Source organism: Dioscorea cayenensis, chromosome 11, assembly GCF_009730915.1.
Source record: "Dioscorea cayenensis subsp. rotundata cultivar TDr96_F1 chromosome 11, TDr96_F1_v2_PseudoChromosome.rev07_lg8_w22 25.fasta, whole genome shotgun sequence".
Taxonomy (NCBI): Eukaryota; Viridiplantae; Streptophyta; class Magnoliopsida; order Dioscoreales; family Dioscoreaceae; genus Dioscorea; species Dioscorea cayenensis.
Window position 1 is genome coordinate 12,361,403 of NC_052481.1, and position 18,766 is coordinate 12,380,168.

Below are 18,766 nucleotides of genomic sequence, written 5' to 3' on the forward strand. Positions count from 1 at the left end.
TATAATAATATGATTTACCAATTATACCGTTATTATTAAATAAAAAATCACATGCATTATAAATATCTCAAATAAATTCATTCTTTAAATAGATTATTTTAATAAATATTATAATTATTATAATTATCATTATTATTTTGCTTTTTATTTTTATACTTTAATTTTGTCTATTTTCAAATATCGTCATTTATTTTTTCTTTGAAAATATATCATATTAGGGATGGCAATAATCCCCAAATTTGACCCAATCCGACCCGAGTTTGACGGGTAAAACCCGGTTTGACCGGGTTTAGGGTCGGGTTCAGGTAAAACCTGACTAATATAAGCGGGTGCAAGTGCGGGTATGAGAATTCTGATACCCAACCTGAACCCGAACCCAACCCGAATTCAATTAATAAATATACTCAATTATATATATTCAATTTTTTTTTGTTAGGGTTCTTATTATGTTTACTTTGAATGTCTATTTTGTATTGATTTGAATGTCTATTTTCAATTCTTAGTGTATGGTGTTCATTCAAATTAAAAAAACTAAGATTTTGGTTTGACATTTTTAATTTATACTTGGTATTTTAATTTTATTTTAAATATTTTTAAATAGGGTCATGGCGGGGCGGGTATCCCAGTGGGTACCCGATTATCCATCTGGTGTGGGTGTGGTTTGGGGTATTGAAAACCCGCCAGGTTTGGGATTGGGTTCGGGTATAGGGACGGGGGTAGCGCGTACGGGTGCAAGTATGGCAAAACCTGCACCCAACCCGACCCGGTTTCCAATTCCTCCTACAAATCTATTAGATCATCACAAGATCACTTTATCATATTATTAGTAAACTTATACTAATATTTTAATTTATAGCATAATAATCATGTTGAATTAGATAATTATTAGTTTTTTCTCATTAAATTTTTTAAATTTTATTTGTATTTCAAATAAAATTTGGATAGCAAAGAATTCCATTGAAATAAATTCTACTAAGGATGAATTGACAAATAAAAAACAAAATATAAACAAACAAATAAACAAATAAGCAAACAAAATAAATACATAAAAACTAGGATATGTGATGGGTGTCATGTAAATACTTAATTAACGTAAAATTAGATTGAAAAAGTGAAAGATGAAACTTATGAAGTGCCATTACTTAATTAATTTTAAAAATAAAGGGTATTAAGATCTTTTAAAAAATTTAAAATTTTTAGTAGGGTCTCCTTCCCTCGGCACCCCAAATCAGGGGGCCATAAAAAGTGGGGTTACTCTTGGGGGTTTCGGAGGGTTAGAGTTAACCCTTCTTTTCCTTTCGTTAAATTAAAACTATCTATCCAAACGAGGGAAGGGTTACTCTGATCCTCCAAAACCCTAGCTTTACTTTTTTTTCCCTTGTCGACCCCCACTCCAAACATAACATAAGACTTAAATGTAATATTACATCCAAAAAAAACCAATTATAAAATTAAAATAAACAAAAAAGGTAAATAATAAATATAATATAAAAAAAGGTAAAACTTCTGCACGTATCCTTTGGCCGGTGGCCGTGTCTCCGACCATGCGTGACTTTCTGGCCGTTCCTGAGGTATCCCGCCCCGATGCGTTGAAGAAGATCTGGGAGCACATCAAGCTCCGCCAACTCAAGGTTTCTTCTTGCTTTATGTTTATTTTTCTTCATGACATGGTGCCATGCCTCCATATGATGATTGACCTGTGAAAATTCAATTTTAATGCCTTCTTGAGGTTTGCGTGATCATCTTTTGATCGGTTGTTTTTGGTGATTTTTGCCTGCTTCTATAACCGTATACATGGTGGAATTTGTTTGTTTTTTCACTGCCTTTTGATATGCTTCTAAATGTTCAGCAATTCATGAACAATTTCATTATCTGTTCACCTTAGTAGTGTATCTGCTTAACACGTTCAAGTTGCGTGATCTGCATCTAATTATTTTCTCCATTTGTATATCTTTGAGGTTTTGCACTATCCCAAGTTGCTGATGATCTTGTTCTTCTACTATTAACATTTTTTCTATTCGTTTGAATTTATGTCTGGAGAAGAGCACATTTCAATTACTTCAGTTGGTTTAATGGCCCTTGGTAGCTTGGGAAGCTAATCTATTCAGACTAACTTATAAAATGTCCGTCTGTGTGTTTACTCACACCCATGTGTGAGTGTCTATGGTTGGCTGAATTTGGTAGCTGAAAGCACATTTTAATTGCTCCAGTTGGTCTTAAAAGCCGTTGGTAGCTTGGGAAGCTAATCTATTAAGACTAAAAAAAGTATTTGTGTGTGTGTGTGGTTTGCCCAATTTGGTAGCTGAATACTTGAAGCATATAGAATAGATAACTGGAAAAAAGAGGGATAAGACTATTACCTCTCAAAGATTCTTCCAAGTTGCAGTTATCTTCTTGTATTCAGAGTACTAAAGCAGAAGAGAGGCCTTAGATCAAACTCGGGAATTCTCAGAGCAAACTTGTTACAAAAAACTTATCCCCTTCTTTCATTACATTGTCTCCCTTATATAGAGGGAAAAGTGAATATTTTACATAAAACTAGCCTTGCCGACACACAAAGCAAGGTTAATTCAGTCTTTTTACACTAGTAGAGAAAACTGAATATTTTACATAAAACTAGCCTTGCCAACACACAAAAGCAATGGTAATTCAGTCTTTTTACATTAGCAGAGAAAACTGAATATTTTACATAGTCTATTCTTACTGGTAAAAGACATTTTCTTCTAGAGAAAACATTTTAATCTATCTCATCTTGTTCATCAAGGTCCATTTCATTAGATAAATCTACAGGTTGATTGTGGGTTCCAAATCCTTCTGTTGTTCTTTGAGGAATTGGTCCACTGCTTCTACATCTGATTGCCACACCACCCATACTCTTGCTGTAAGAGTTTCTCCTAGAAGTTCCTAATCATTTGACGACCCTTTGAAATTGACAGAGTAATTAGTATATGTATGTTGTTCATTAAGGTCTTTCAGGTCAAAAGGCCCATTGGTATAGTTATGCCAATGTAGTCTAGATCTGCTGAGTAGGATATCATGTGTCGCAGGTAATATTGATTTTCCTGAACATCTTGGTATTTCAGAGATAATGTGGATTTCACAGGATTCTCCTTTTGCATAAGCTCTAATTAAATCTCTTAATTTCGGTCCAAAAAATTCAGGAATTTCTTCGCCTTGTGAGATGCTTAGTAGTAATAACATTCCATGATAAAACAATTCTCCCACAAGTGGCTTTACCTGGAAATGTTTCAAACCAATTTTGGCAAGCAATATTGAGGAAGTATAAGGATTTTGCCTGTCAGGCCCGAAATATCAGACGATGTCCAATCCAGGTGTATCGTTCTCATTTAAATCTCCTATTATTTCTCGAGATACCATTAGATCCAGGTAAAAGTCTTCTTTTACTTTGTTATTAATTATAATTTGTACCACATTTGGTAGATTTGCCAGCTACTATTGTCTATAAGAGAGTTTTAGATTCATTAGTGTAGCAAACCTTTGGTGTTGGGAGTATTGATCTTCTTCTGTAATTTCCATTCTGGTGATAGAGGATTTGTGTTGTAGGATAGGTGTTGATCCTTCAGGTTTTGAGTATTTCCTGTATGCTATTTCTGCGGATTATTGGGTATAAAATCCTCTCCATCCTTGTGGAGTGTTTCTTTTTACCACAACTTTTTGTAAATTTTCCCAAGTATGGTAGACTCCAGCCTTTTTGCCTTCAAAGATTACAAAGTATTCATAATCCTTTTTCATTTCTTTGGTGAAGTAATGGCATAGTGAATTGAATGCAGCAATTTTAGCTGTTGGAGTTGAAGCCTTCCTTAGAGCATTTGTGATAATTTTTTGTTAGTCATCTATCTCAAGACCATAACGAATCCTGAAGTTTTCTTTAGCTCCTTCTATGTATTTGGGTAATTCTTTACCTTTCAGCTGTTTGCTTGAAGCTACCATTTATCTGTAAGGACTAGTTGCTATTATCCTTGATAGTTTGTTAGCTCCTAGATTGTCTTTTCCTTTTATATGTTCTATCTCCACTCGAAGACCTGTTCTAGTTACCTGATCACATAAATTTACCCATCTATTAATAGATGATTTTTTATTTAGTTTATTATAAAAGTTAACTATAGCTAAACAATCAGTTCTTAGTGTATATTTGTTTCTATTATATAAAAATATTCTAAATTTTTCAAGAGAATATATGCATGTCATTATTTCTGCATCTATTGCAGTTATTGAGGTTTTATAGGTTCCACTACAATATCAGGCAACTTGTTCTGTTGAGGGTGACTCATTCTTAGAAGGTTTCCATTTTAGAATACCTTCCCATCCCTCTAGACATCCGTCAGTCTCAATAATAATATAACTATGTGGTTTTTGTAAACCAAAGGTGTTAACTTAGATATTACCTCTTTGATTTTATTTACCATCTTCCAGTCTTGAGGATTAAATTTGCTTTCTCCTTTCATAGAACATTTGTTGTAGAAAATTCTAGTGTATTTACCCAGGTTTGGAATATAATTCCTTGCATAATTTAAGATTCCTAAGAATCTTTGTAGACCTTTTATGTCTTCTAGCTGTTTACTAGGATATTCCAGAATACTTTTGATGATGTGTTGTTGGAGTATCCCGTCTCCAATTTCTAGTCCTAGAAAATCAATTTGAGAAACTCCAATTTTCATCTTTGTTTTTGACAGTATTAAGCCTTCGGATTTACATAAGTCAAAATTTTTTTGTAAATGTTGGACATGTTGGTTTATTTCTTTGGAGAATAACAAGATATCATCTATATAAACACAGATGAAATCAGAATATTTACCAAAGATGTTGCCCATTTTTCTTTGGAAGATTGCAGGGGCATTTTTTAATTTGAAAGGCATGACTAATCATTCAAAATGCCCTTTGAGGACAAATAAAGGCTGTCCATTCAACGCTACTCGGTTCCATCATGATCTGATGAAATCCTGACTTTAGATCAAATTTACTATAGATTTTTTTTTTTTTTATCTTAAGTAATATATAATCAATACCTGGTAGAGAGTACTGATCTTTGTATGTATTATCATTTAGTCTTGTGTAGTTGTAGACCATTTTACTTTTGCCTCTTACTTGTTCAGAGTGCTTGTTTACTAGGAATGTTGCAGTTCTATGTCGGCTATTCGATGGCCTTATGACTCCTAAGGTCATTAATTCTGAAATATGTTTTTTATACTTTTCTGCCCTTTCTGGGGAAGGTATTATTGGTTTATCCTGGATGGATATATTAGGATTTATAATGTCCAGCTTACAGAAAACTTTATTTTTCTGCCGATGATGTAGAGTATTATTTCCAATGATCTGAGTTTCCTCTAATTTGTTGAGTGTGGGAATTATTTGTTGTTTAAAATCAATAAGATTACTAATATTATAAAACAAATAATCTTGTACCTGAAATTCTGTAATTAGGCTGATCGTCATTACTTCTTCCATAACCAAAGATTTGTTGGTGATTGGTGATGTTTGAAGGATATCAACCTTTCTATAGAAGGTCACTGAACCGCCTTCTATCTTAACTCCTTTGAATGAATGCACAAAGTTCATTCCTACTACAAGTTGTAGTTCTCTTGATATTACTGGGGTCACATAAGTAAGTGGAAGAGGATATTATTCTTTGTTTAAGACAATATTTCTTGTTTTTACCCATAATTTAGTTTCTTCAGTATCATTGAGACCGTGTAAACTTACGGCTGTGAAAGAGGTTCATAGCCATCCAGAATAATCTTCTTAACTTCATAGCAATAGTAGAAATTAATGAGAAATCTTATCCATTAAGAGAAATATTAGATACAGGAGCCTCTCGCTGCTGTGTTAAGTATTCTTCCTTACTGATATGTTGTTCTTCATTTCGATATCACTTTAAAAGAATCAGGTTGTGGCTCAATTGCTAGGCTAGAGCCTAGATATTTGTGTGCCAAATTTATTCTGGGTTTGCTTTGGGCTGATTGATCTTAATATCTTGTTCAAACTACTATGCATATGCATGCAACAAGTTTATAAGTCGTTCCAAATATTTCAAAAAATTTTGGAATTGTTCATTGATGTTCCTTCTCTAATAGCCATCAACTCATGGTGGTTGATGATGCTTAATCTTTAGATAGGTCACAAAGCATGACAAAGATCCATGCATAGTGTAACTCTTAATCTCACTTATACAATGGAATTTGAGGTGATATCCAGCCTTATGCAGTGGAAAATCAGATATTTTGCTTGATCTCTTACTAGTGATGTCAATAAAAGGCCTAGATGATGATTCTTCATTTTTGAAAATGGAAGCAATCTACTTTGGTCTTCAAGACCAGCACCATAACTTGTTTCTTGCTGTTTTGATTTATCATCAAAAGTTTTGGATATTAATAGCAAATTGATCCATTCATTCTCTTGTTTCTGAACCCTAGGATATATCTTCATATCATTGTATGCTGTGTGAGGGCTCTTCTTTCTCACTCTCTCTAACTAACATGTATATTTTACTTCTTTGGTTAATTGGAGGCTTAATGTTACTACCATTGAAATTTGCTATTTGTTGCTTGAATCCGTTGATTGCATCATCGTTTAGTTTTTTCATAACTCAGACATCTTTTTAGATTCTTGTGAGATATGAAGCTTACAATCTAGAATGCTAGATCCTTAGGCAATGGTCTAGATGCATTTTCAGAAGTGGAATTGACTTATGAATGACAGTGATGCTTTTAAGTCATAATTCAAATATAATAATTGACCAAGCATGCCAAGAGAACAATTTTGTTCTGTAATATCCTCGTTAATTATGTAACTATCTGCTTTCTGCATTAGAGCCACTAATAATTTTTTTATATAAAATTCATTGGAACCAAATAAGTGGAGAACACAAAAGAAGGATAAAAGCGACCATACAGAGGTAAATCCGATTGCTGCAACATAAGTACAATTGGTTGATTCCAAATATAAAGCTTTATGCTGAACGATCAACAAAGTAAAAATCTGGAATGTGGACAGACTAGAAATCTTCGGTATTATGTTATGTTGTCTTAATATTTTGTGCTGCAGGTTCATTTCTGCATCATGCAAGTACACCACCAAATGCTTTCCATTTGCATTTCATAACCAATCAGTATATGTTCGTTATTTATTTTAGTTGAAATTGACTACATTCAGTGTGTTGTAAATTGATTATGCTAAATATGAGCTCTTTTTTGGAAATATTTTATGATCAGAACCCAGCAAACAAGAGGGAAATCCTTTGTGATGAGATGCTCAAGAGCATATTTGATGGGAGAGACAAAGTAGGGATGCTTGAGATTGCAAGGCTGGTGTCTTCACATTTTCAGAAATCCAAATGATCTGTTTTAAGATAGACAAATTGAGCCCTTTTTTTGTTCTTCCTAACCTTTTGTATTTTATGTTCACGATGTTGTAAGCACTCTGATCCAACTTTATGTAGAGCAAGACTTGCTTATGCTGCAGTTAAACTTCCTGGGGTTGTAATCTTTCATCCAAGTTTAGAATTTAGAAACAGTGGCCTACTGCAGGCTTTGTTACTACAGTCTTTTGTTATGGTGTTTTCGTTTGAGGCAAGACCGCAGCTGTGTCCTTGCACAATGGCATAGTAAAAAAGAGACAAGGGCATATTGAGATTTCATAGAAACCCTAACCCCAAAGATAACAGTAAAGATGGTTATCTAAATTCAGTTTAATTGTGAACCAACAATTGAACACACCTACTTCCACACTTCATTTCCGTTCACTAAAGCATGAATACAAAGAGCTCAGAAATTCAGCCTTTTTCCAGGAATATTACAGCTTGTTCATATTTCATGATCACACAAAAGAACCTACATACTGCCTTTTCCTCATCTACGGACATATAGATCAGTAACTCCATATAGCCAGTGATGATGGGAAATGCAAGAATAGCCAGAGAAGATGTTCTTCAGGTTACAGTTTTCACAATGTGGTCTCAATATGAATCGTCTCATTTGTCAAGTATGCTCATTGCTTAATCTGACTTGTATGTAGGACCTGAGTTCTGATGCCCGTGCTGGTGCCGATGGTGCACCCTATGATGGTGTCGTCTGCTGTATGAATCTGAGTCTGAACTTTGAGACAAACTTGATTCTGAGCGCCGCCGCTTATGCTTTCTATGCTTGCCCTTCAATTTCCTTTTCTTGCGAGTGTCAGAATCAGAAGATGATGATAATGAGGACAAATGCTTGTCATGTTGAGCCTTGTTGGACTGAGCACCAAGTATTGTTGATGATTGATGCTTGCTCCTTGTTCTATGTTTCGAGTGCTTCCTAGTTTTGCTGGCCGAGAAGTTTGAAAGCAGAGCAGGAATACCACTACCATTGAGGAAACCTATTACAATGACCAAAAGAAAATACACTGACCTTGATAACTTGCACTAGTATATAAAGATATGCTTTACAAAACAACTGCTATACCTCCATATTCATCAAATATATCATCAGCTATAATTTGCTGGTTGGGATCATCTGGTTCAAAACCACCTCGAGGAGGACTCATACCTGGTCTTTGCTTCAGTTCCCATTTCAAAGGCTGATAGAAACAAAACATAAGCCAAACAGAAAACCAGGGTTGCACAAGAATGATACATAGGACAGTACCGGAATAGAAAATTTTCACGCTAATAACAAGAACTCAAGGCTAGTATGCATATCAATCAAGGCTAAAAAACATGGCAACAGAATGAAGCCCTTCCAAAGCCCCATATTAGTTACCCTAACACTAATGAGAGAGACCCTCATGTGTGAAAAGAACCTAAATGTAAAGTCAGCAATACTTTCAAAATGCCACCTTTGGGTTGCATCCATCTTTTCTTCAGGACAACATAGTCACAGGTTCACTTCTCAGTGTGAAATATTTGTCTTCAGGTGTATGTATGTTCATTAATGCAAGAGGACATACAGATTTGCTCAAAGAAAAGTATTTCACAATACCTACTGAAAGGATTGTTGCTGGAACTATTTCCATTGTCACGCGGTGAAGGGATGCAATAGCCTCAAGGTATCATGCGCAGAGTTAACACTCTCAATAAAGCAGTTTGTGCCCAAGATTCTAGCTCCCATACCATACTGTGGTTTTTATAACCTCTTTCTCCCACAGTGGGGAGAATGAGATGAGATGAAGACTTCAATAGGAAGGGGTTTTCTTAATAAAAATGATGATTGCCTTCTTCCCATTAAAAAGGTGCCACCCCTGAGGGACATATATAGGCAGGACTGGAAAAGGTAACAAAAGTATCAAATCATTGAGTCATGATGTTTCTAAAAGGGCTAATAATAAGGTCAGACAAGTGCAGCCAGCCATACTATCTCCATCTTTGTTTCCTGTCAACTTCTCTCAAATTGCCAAAGTATTTTTTAAGCCTCAAGTATGGAGTGACTTCACCTCCATGGCACATTAATTCAGCATTTGTGTTCTGAGAGGATTTTGTGTTAACAGTAATAATTTGCAATGGATTACAAGGAATGAAAAGAAAGGGATGATATTAAGTAATCCAATCATTATCCCTTCGTAAGTGGGTAGTTATATATGGGATGGTCAACTATACTTATATATGATATAGTCAACAGTTTCAACTGATCCTGCCAAGGGGCCAATTTTATCATTGTGTAGGTATTCCGGAATGCAAGGTTTCCATATCCCGTATGTATTGTCTGTTTGTGCATTGCTTCAATGCATTTATTTCAAGAAATAGAGGAGAAAAAATAAAAGAAGAAAAGGAGGAAGAATTGTGAAAGTTTGGATGCAGAAAAAGAGATTTACAACTATGTATTCAACCATCATTCTAACAAAACTAGATGAATCACCCACATGAGATTTGAATCATACAATTATACTTATGTATCAATAGATGACTAAACTCCAATTGCTCATTGCCTTTAAGATTTCACCATCTAATCTTAGATGTATCATTGGTTATATTTCTCTTCCATCCCCAAGAGGCAAAACGAAAAATTAGTGCAATCTTCCTTGCAAGGTGACACTCTAAGTACAATCCTTGAAATAAAATTATTTATCGACGGTGCACAACAAAAGTTCTAGAGACTGCATTGTTTTGTAAGCCATGGGTATCAAACCAAAACCAAAGCTAAATCATCTCCTATTTCATTTTTCTTCCCAAAACTAAAAATACATGTACACTCTAAAAGATGAAGCATTCCACCAAATGACAATTAAGGTATCAGACCATTTCTGCATCAACCACTCTTTGCATCACTACTGCTAATTTCCAATTGGTGCTTAATAGACATTGAGTCATATTCGATGTGCACCAAAATTCATAATAGCCATCCACTGTTGTTTCTGGGTTCCCCAGCAAAATTCCCCCTTTTTCCTCTTAGTGTGTTAATATTTTATTTATGCTCTTTAGCTAAAATAGATACCATCCCATAGCTATTTTTATCAATTTCCATGTTTCTCTCAAACAAAAAATACAAATGTTTCTCTTAATCCCAATCTATATGAATTCTACTTTATTACCTACGAAGGTAATATGTTCCAAATTTTCATTTGAATCCTGATCTGTTACAATAGCTTGTCCAACCATACAATGTGGGAACTGATGCCTACTTTTCAGCATAAACAAGCACAGCCGCTGCATATCATTTTCGAGGAAACCAATGCAATGCCACTATGTTCCAAATTGCCATCTAAATCATGATCTGCTACAATAACTTCTCAACAGTACAATGTGGGAACTGATGCCGACTTTTCACCACGAACAGGCATGACTGCTACATATCATTTCGAGGAAGCTAATGCTATGGGGGCACTTTCTAAGTCCATATTTGTGAAAGATTTAACGCAAAAAAAAGCAGGGCATTTAATATGATTTTATATGATACAGTCATAGCAATGACTAAAAGAGTTCTATATGCATAGTTTTTGGCAGATATCTTTGCAAAGATTTCTACTTATATCCATCAAAGAATTAAGACAATATAAGTTGCAACAAGATTATCCAACTGATCAATTCCTGCAATAAAACTATCAGGGAAAATGGGAAGTTTACCTCACTTGAATCTGTTTGTGCCATGATTGTTGTTAAGGGATCATCCCTCTTCAACCGGCTCTCTTCATTGGGCATTATTGCATCTTTCAAAGGGCATTCACGGTCACCACTTTGATGGCCAAATGTTCCGCATCTCACACATCTTACATTACGAATTTCAACTCCAAAGGGCTTTATCCTGACTGGCACACCAGTCTCCATCCTGCACATTAACAAAGGTTTTTTTATAGATGTGAATTGCCTAAATATTAACTTCATTACAATTTAAGCATATTGTTTGTGAAGAAAAGGTGTTAGCACTTAAGATTTTTTTTAATCCAAAAGTGTGAAAAAGAAAATAAGAGTCACTTCAACTAGCACTACCGACCCAAACATAATAGACACGCACTTTTTCAATATTTATCTTACACATTTAAATTGTTGAATACTAACTGGTGACTGGACTAGGTTACCAGCCATGTTCAATATATTAGAGTTTTTAAAGGATACCCCTTCTTATTCTTGATATGTAGCCTTATCTCAGAGCATTTGAATAACCAGAAAAATTTCATGGAATGAAGATATCTATAAAAAAAAACAAAGAGAAACAAGATAAGATGATACCTAGGAGCATTTTTCAGCACTTGAAATTCCTCTTCTGTAGGTAAAGTCCGACCAAAAACATCTTTAGGCCTAGACTTCTTATCACCACCAGTCTTGGCCTTTTCAGAAACAGGGGCAGGCCTAAAGAACAAGAGAAACAATGTCATAAAAAGCAATCAAATGAACAACAAGGCAACTTAATCTTGTCTTGAAGACAGCCAGTGATTCCTGTCAGCCAAGATAGAGGAAACCATATATTTTATATGGATGGCATTACATTGAAGATGATGCAGTTTCAGCAAGATCTTGGGATGGAGTGTTATGATCCAGTCTCTTTTTCTCATCCGCAATTTCTGCAGCTTTAGCACTCTCAGCATTATACCCAGGTGGGCGTACATACATAAAACTCACAGCTTTCATAATCTCCACCTAAACAAGAAGCAAAATTGTATCTTACTTAAAATTTTCTATTTCATTGCATCCCCATACTCACATAAAGAAAAAAAAAAATACAACAATCAAAATCAGTAAATAAGAAGATACAAGATAAAAATACCTTCTCTTTCTCCTTCTTCGAGAAGAGAGCGGTCTGACGAAAAAACTCCTGTTCCTGCGCGAACTGCAAAGATTGGATTTGTTAAGGAAGAGACAGAATAAAAAGGAATAAGAAAGAATGATCATTTTGATGAGTGGATGCACCTCGCGAGAGATCTCTTCGGCGCGGCGCTCGCGATGGGCGTGAGTTTGCTCGGCGATCCACTTGCGGCGCTGGTTGGGATAGGAGAGAGGGTGCCAGGGCTTCTGGTTAAGATATGAGTGGCTCCAGGCGGTGCCGGCCTTGGTCTTGTAGTCGACCTCGCCCTCCTGGAGCTTTTTCTTCGAGCCTAATCTCGTTCCCTCCTCCTCCATCTCCAGCCACTCCCCTCTTCCTTTCCTTTCCTTTCCTTTCCTTCCCCTCTCTATGTTATGGATCCAGTCATAATACCTACACTTTTTTCCCCTTCAAATAATAATAATACTTCTTAAGGAAAATTATTTTTTAGCCCCTAGGACTTTTCCCTTTTTTAAATAGTCATTTTGATAATTTCAGTCTTTAATAAGCAATCCCTCCTTTTTGAAATGTTTACTTCTTCATCCCTGCTGTTGAGAGCTCACATTAAGTTTTTTCAAAATACCATAAGTGCCCTTCAATATAGAAAGAAAGTTGGCACCATATCACATCATTCTTTTGGCCGATTAAGGTGTATATGTACAAGAATGTGTAGGAGAAGCAAGTACGATTATTTTTTTTTATTTTTTTATTTTTTATCTCTTCTCATGTTTTTCTCCTTGTTGATCTTCACCTTGTTCGTCTAGTTTGAAGGAGAGAGCTCAGTTGAGGAGTCCATTTGAAGGTGAAGGAGAAGCTCTATTAGAGCTGGCCGACGTTTGTCCTCTTAAGTTTGCAACCTTTGCTTGGTATATTTAGGTTTCATGGTGTTTGTATGCATTAGTGACTTATGCATGCAAATGACGTAGTTGTCTAAATGAGTTTGAATGGATGAGTGACTCAGGTTTACATGTGCCAAAATGTATCGCCTATTTTGCAGGGTGTGGATGGATTCTCTCCACTGCATCGTGAGGTATAAGTAAGAGGGTTGTGTGTTGGACTTTTCTGTGTTGACGGGATGGGAAGCAGTGATAGAACAGGTATGGAAGCATTGGGGTCTTGAAGCCAATAATGTGATTTTAAAATATTTAATTCCGAACTGGAATAAGACGATTTCTTGTATTGGATCACAAGATGATTTCCAATGAATGTGTAATATACACCCGATGTTCAAGAAAAATGTTGCCACGATGATAGTGGAGGTCACTACTAACATGGTAGAGATAGAGGGTCCATCTGATTCTTCCAATGGCTCGTACATAGCTTATGTGCTTATTTTTTTTATTTGTTGTCAGTTGTGACCTATATTAGAGTTTCATATTTAATATCTTGTGTTTCTTATTGTTATACATAGTTAATAATTAATGAGCAGCATTACCTTTTATTATTGAGCTTTTCCATTCAAATTTCAAAATAACTCTTTAATTCTATCCCCATATGCAGGGATCCATTCTCGCAAACAGTTTACTTTGACCCATACCCCATGCTATCTTCAGTGTTATCTAGAGGAAAGGGGGGTCTTAGCAATACCGAGCTCTTCAACAATTGATGATGTAGAAATCACCACAATTAATCGACGTCATGATAGTGAACAACACTTTAAAGAAGCATTACATGATTTGGCAATCAAACGTGACTTCGATTTTCATTTCATTAAAAATGATACACAAAGGGTTCTGTTAGATGCGCCGAAGCTAGCTGTCAGTGGCATGTGTGATTGTAAACAATAAAGCATAATATTAACAAGTCAACAATGCATCAAAAATGATAGCCAAAGTAGGCATACCTGTTTTCCTTCAAGGGAATCTATCAAAGTAGCAACAGAGCCTTGCTTTTTATAACTATATTCACCATAGCATAAAATCCTTGGTGTTCTTCGGAAGTGGGCTTTCTTCCCTGTCTTGGTTACCTCATTAAACTAAAGATTCAATGCAACTGCACATCCCCTTAAATACCCTATGTTTGTTTCTTTCCCTACGCTTCTATCCTTTACTTGGGTGGCAACACATGGTACAGCATCCATGATCCATTTATGTGTAGCCTGAGCCCATGCATATTGGTCCAACGATGACAAGTCATCAATATATACAGCCAACCACTGTGGTGTTGAACACGATGTGTTTGTAAATAACAATGAACCTAAGAGATAAATCAGTAACAACTTCACAAAGTTTTCCTCTCTGTCCGTTTCTTTCTTCTCTACTAAACTAAATAATGTCCTGTTCAAACCATCGTTGTTTCGGTCTATTCCTTTCTAGAAGAAGTTTTTCTCCAATGTAGTTCTCTCTCGTTTGCTCTTAAATCTATAGCATGACCATCACATTGCAAATCCAGTAGAACTGACAAATCCTCAGGCCTGAACTGAAGATAACTTTCACCAAACTTGAATCCATTGCTTTTCTCATCAAATAACATCATCTGAGCATCAAGCACAACCCTTTCTTGAATTATGGGCTCTACATCCATGAGATGGCCGAATAGTGTTCATCCCAAGATCTCCCAATACCACCTTGTCATCTTGTTTTTCAATTTCCATAGGGTGGAGACTATTGGTGCTAAGTAGCACCATCCATTTACAAGATTACGATTGTTGTTTACCATATTCTGCATCTACTTTACAACATATACAAATATATAAATTCATTATGAAACTGGGTGGCATACATCTTTATTAGAAAAATTAAACAGAAAGTCATCACGTTAAAGACATAAATGATACTTTAATGATGAAAACTAAAAAAATGAATGACTACTATACAATTTAAAGTAGAGCAATGCGTATATTGAATGTCACAAATGCATAGCAAACAACTACTGTTCTAAACATGAAATACACATGGATATATCATAATTCACGGATTTGAGGGAATTTACACTGCCATAAAACACTATTTTGCATAATTTCAAATGGATTTACATAGTATGATCACATATACTCAATTTTTGATGTATCCAAATAATACATTCAATGGATACTTCTTAGATATTACATGAAACCCTAAAATTGAAAATGGGATCATAACCAACCCTAAGTTATGCTTGGTATGATGCGGCTATAAGTAGTGGCAAGATGGTGACTAGATGGTGATGATGTGCCTTCAGGTTAATACCGGTGACTTGTTAGCGGTGTTGCTCTTTCTCTGAATAATTATGCAGTTGAAAAGGTGAAGAAGAAGGTTGTTCGTGTTTTCCAAAGCTTTCATCGGGAGGTAACGATTTGATGGTTTCCTATTTTCATGAGTATAATGCTTTAACTATTATCAAAGGGGCAAGAAGGTCTTTTCACCCAGCAGTTAAGTCCGTCAACCAGGCTGTGGGAGTTAAGGGTATATGTATTGAAAAAGAGTGGTATTGTGAGGATATGAATTAGTTGAGGGTTTTTTTATTCAAGACACAAAAGATAGGGGAACCTCCTTGACAATTCCTTTACTTCTAAAGGGTGTTTTAATTTTGAAAATATTTTTTTTAGAGGAATTGCTCAAACCATCCCCTATCTTTACTCAATAACCATTAAGTCCTTTGATTTTGTCATAACACAAGAAAACCCCTCCTTTATAGAATGTGAACTTCTAAGTCCAATTGACATCTAATAAGTGCTTGAGTAGACATATTTCACTATATGTTTTATATGTATTGAGCATCATTTTTACCATGGTTTATATCACACCCCAACCTATGGGCCTATGGGACGCGATAACCTTCGTGACGATCCTAAGGAGGGACACTCTACCACTCAACCTTCGGGGCGCCGCAAGGCTAACCAACAACCTGAAAACAACAATATTTACACTGATACACAGGAGAAGTAGCAAAAACAGTAAACACAATAATAAAAAGAATAAGAGGGGTTCAGTACAGGGAAGCAACAACAATAACAACATACAACTGATGCACCAAGGGTTTAAGAGTTGCATACTACAAGCTAACAACAAGGTTTTTTACATACTAGTAGATCCCAAGTCTCATCAACATATGCATGAACAAAATGAACATACATGAACTGAAAGAAAATGCAATAGAGAGAACAGTAGTAAATGCTCAGCAAACTACCACACCGCCGCACCTACTACCTGCAAAGGGCTGGAAAGAGGAAAGTGGAGTGAGCAACTAACGTTACTCAGTGAGGGGCGGTTAGCACAACTCTAATAGAAATATACCACAATAATGACGTATATCTCCAAATATGATACTTTACAAATAAAATAACTATTTTAGCACATGAATACATATAATAACAAACTTTAGTACAAAAATAGCAAGAAAGATAGAATAAGAAGGCATTCTACCTCAATTAGGGGTTTAGAATATCAAAGTGTGAAAATACTGAATATAGAGTTCCAAATTATAGGAATAAGTCAATCATGAAGCAAAGCTTGCATCATAAACATGTAAATCAAAAATAGTTCTTAACCCAGAATAAAGCAACACCCAACACTCACCCAGCATAAAGTAATATAGAAACCTCCCTAAACCTTCACCTCGACCGCAGCTAGGTTTAGAGCCGCCAAAGTGATTCCAATAATGAATGACCAAAAGTCAAGCTTTTAATACAAATCAATTTACAAAATCCAACACAAGAAACAACATCAAAATTCTTTCCTTTGAACACAAATTGCATAAAAGAAGCACCAAGCAATAAATTCATTTCAGAGTTAAAACTTCTCAAAAGTAATCATAATAATCTACAAAATGTCATTAAACAAGATAGATTATATAAACATATAAATATGAGTAATCTTCTAATAGAGTCATGCTTAATAGTCCCACTCGCAAGATTGACGATTCCTCTTCCTCGTAAGCTAATCCTCAGCTAACCCTTCACCTCGTTGCCAATCACGACAAACAACATAAAATATTAGTACAAAAATCCAAGCAAAGAAACCCTAAGTTCATTCTACCAAACAACCCTAAATCGATCCTAGCATTGGCTCAAGACTAGGTGTAAAGGTTACCAATGAATTCCTAAGGGTTAGAGCTTCACTCTAATTCGAATAAATTGAAGAAATAATGAAAACTTACTGATGCTACTGTAAACCATGGATTGCTACAGTACTAAGAAATTGCTATAGTAAAGCCGGCCCTTAAACAATGGTTTTCTCCCAATTTACAACACCTAACCAAGAAATTTCTTTACAAACATTCACACACATGAATAACAAAGACCTTGGCTTTGATTTGAGCATAAAAACAACCCAAACCAATCGGTATTTCTAGGTTTTTAAATATTTTCAAAAATGATGCAATATGAGAAAAATACCAAAGAAAACCTTAGATTGAAGCTCCTACTGAGCTCAAGAGAATGAGAGGAAAGGAGTGGATGCTTTGATTCAAGTGAAAAAGCTCACTGGAGAATTTTTTTTCTAAATTGAGAAGCTCGGCAGAATGAGAAGGAAATGAGAAGAAGAAAGAAAGAAGAAGAAGAAGAAGAAGAAGAAAGGAAGGAAGGTTATAGAAAGTTCTGGATGCTATAGTACCAGGCTGGTACAGCTACAGGCCGCTACAGCTATGGGACGCTACAGTACAGGCTGCTACAAAAAAGGCTGTCTATAGCCACAATGAACTAGTTTCAACAGTTTATGTCTCATAAAGTGTATTTGGTGTCCTATTGTGCAATTAGGTTGTGAATGTCTTGAAGGAGGAAAAAAGAATCAAAGATGATTATGAAAACACATTTTGGGAGTTTTTGTGCAACCCAAGGGTCAAGACACAAGAAGAGCTCATGTACATGGAGGTGTGTGCCAACTTCCAAGAGAATTCAAGCCAATTTGTGAGTTGGAAGGGCACAAAGGCAATCATACCCCTATGTCCCTACTTATATGAAGAATGCAAGAGCTTCCCAATGATGATTCGATGATGAAAAGTCTTAAAACTTACCACGTGGACGTGTATCCTATCATGTAGCAGTACTGTAGCAAAAACACTGTTCATACAACCACGTGAAAATTCCACACGGTTGCATTGGAATTTTTGCAGCTCACACGATGGTGTGAAATCTAACAAGGTCTTGTAGAGGCACGTGACAGACGGGGTTTATGACTATAAATAGCACTTTGCCTTATTCTTTATGGACCTATTGCTAGCGTTAGAAAGGCGAAGTGGCTAGGGTTTCAATAGGAAGTCTTTGGCGAATTTGCGGGGCGTTCTTCACCAACTTTGATAGATCTTTTCTACATCATAGCATCAAAGGATCCTTCAGCAACCTACCTTCGAAGAGGGATCCTTTAAGACATTGAGTGACCCATCAAGGCCATCATCACGAATTCAAGGGGGTTTTATTCCATGGTTTTCATTGCTTTTTATTGCATTATTCTTTGCTTTGTAATTTGCCCCATTGAGGGCTAAACCCTAGTAGGTGTTTGGGCATGTGAACCCTAGAATCATATATTTGTATTGATTTACTTTATGCTTTCTATTAAATCCTAGTCTATTTGAGTTTCAATCTTGTTTTCTCATTGCTTGCTTGTCATATTAATCATTGTGATTGA

The 18,766-nt window shown here is 35.7% G+C and overlaps 2 protein-coding genes across 2 annotated transcripts; one reads left to right on the plus strand and one right to left on the minus strand.

The window, feature by feature from the left end:
- Window positions 1-1,366: 1,366 nt before the first annotated feature.
- LOC120272622 (upstream activation factor subunit spp27-like) lies at window positions 1,367-7,524 on the plus strand. The gene is made up of 2 exons (XM_039279492.1): window positions 1,367-1,631; window positions 7,230-7,524. Exons 1-2 carry the CDS (start codon window positions 1,545-1,547, stop codon window positions 7,353-7,355), a joined length of 213 nt encoding a protein of 70 aa, XP_039135426.1. The 5' UTR covers window positions 1,367-1,544; the 3' UTR covers window positions 7,356-7,524.
- A 163-nt stretch (window positions 7,525-7,687) lies between these two features.
- On the minus strand, window positions 7,688-12,600 carry LOC120272600 (uncharacterized zinc finger CCHC domain-containing protein At4g19190). The gene is made up of 7 exons (XM_039279469.1): window positions 12,332-12,600; window positions 12,189-12,251; window positions 11,910-12,061; window positions 11,654-11,773; window positions 11,051-11,252; window positions 8,457-8,571; window positions 7,688-8,370 (listed from the first exon to the last, which is right to left on the minus strand). Exons 1-7 carry the CDS (start codon window positions 12,539-12,541, stop codon window positions 8,012-8,014), a joined length of 1,221 nt encoding a protein of 406 aa, XP_039135403.1. The 5' UTR covers window positions 12,542-12,600; the 3' UTR covers window positions 7,688-8,011.
- Between the last annotated feature and the right edge of the window lie 6,166 nt (window positions 12,601-18,766).

Bases quoted from the DNA above. Each gene is read 5' to 3' on its own strand.
- LOC120272622 (XM_039279492.1), top strand. From the start codon at position 1,545: ATGCGTGACTTTCTGGCCGTTCCTGAGGTATCCCGCCCCGATGCGTTG. The intron at 1,632-7,229 runs GTTTCTTCTTGC...TTTTATGATCAG, and splicing joins TCAAGCTCCGCCAACTCAAG to AACCCAGCAAACAAGAGGGA.
- LOC120272600 (XM_039279469.1), bottom strand. From the start codon at position 12,541: ATGGAGGAGGAGGGAACGAGATTAGGCTCGAAGAAAAAGCTCCAGGAG. The intron at 8,572-11,050 runs GTAAACTTCCCA...TGTTTCTATCAG, and splicing joins CACAAACAGATTCAAGTGAG to CCTTTGAAATGGGAACTGAA. The intron at 8,371-8,456 runs GTATAGCAGTTG...TCATTGTAATAG, and splicing joins TATATTTGATGAATATGGAG to GTTTCCTCAATGGTAGTGGT.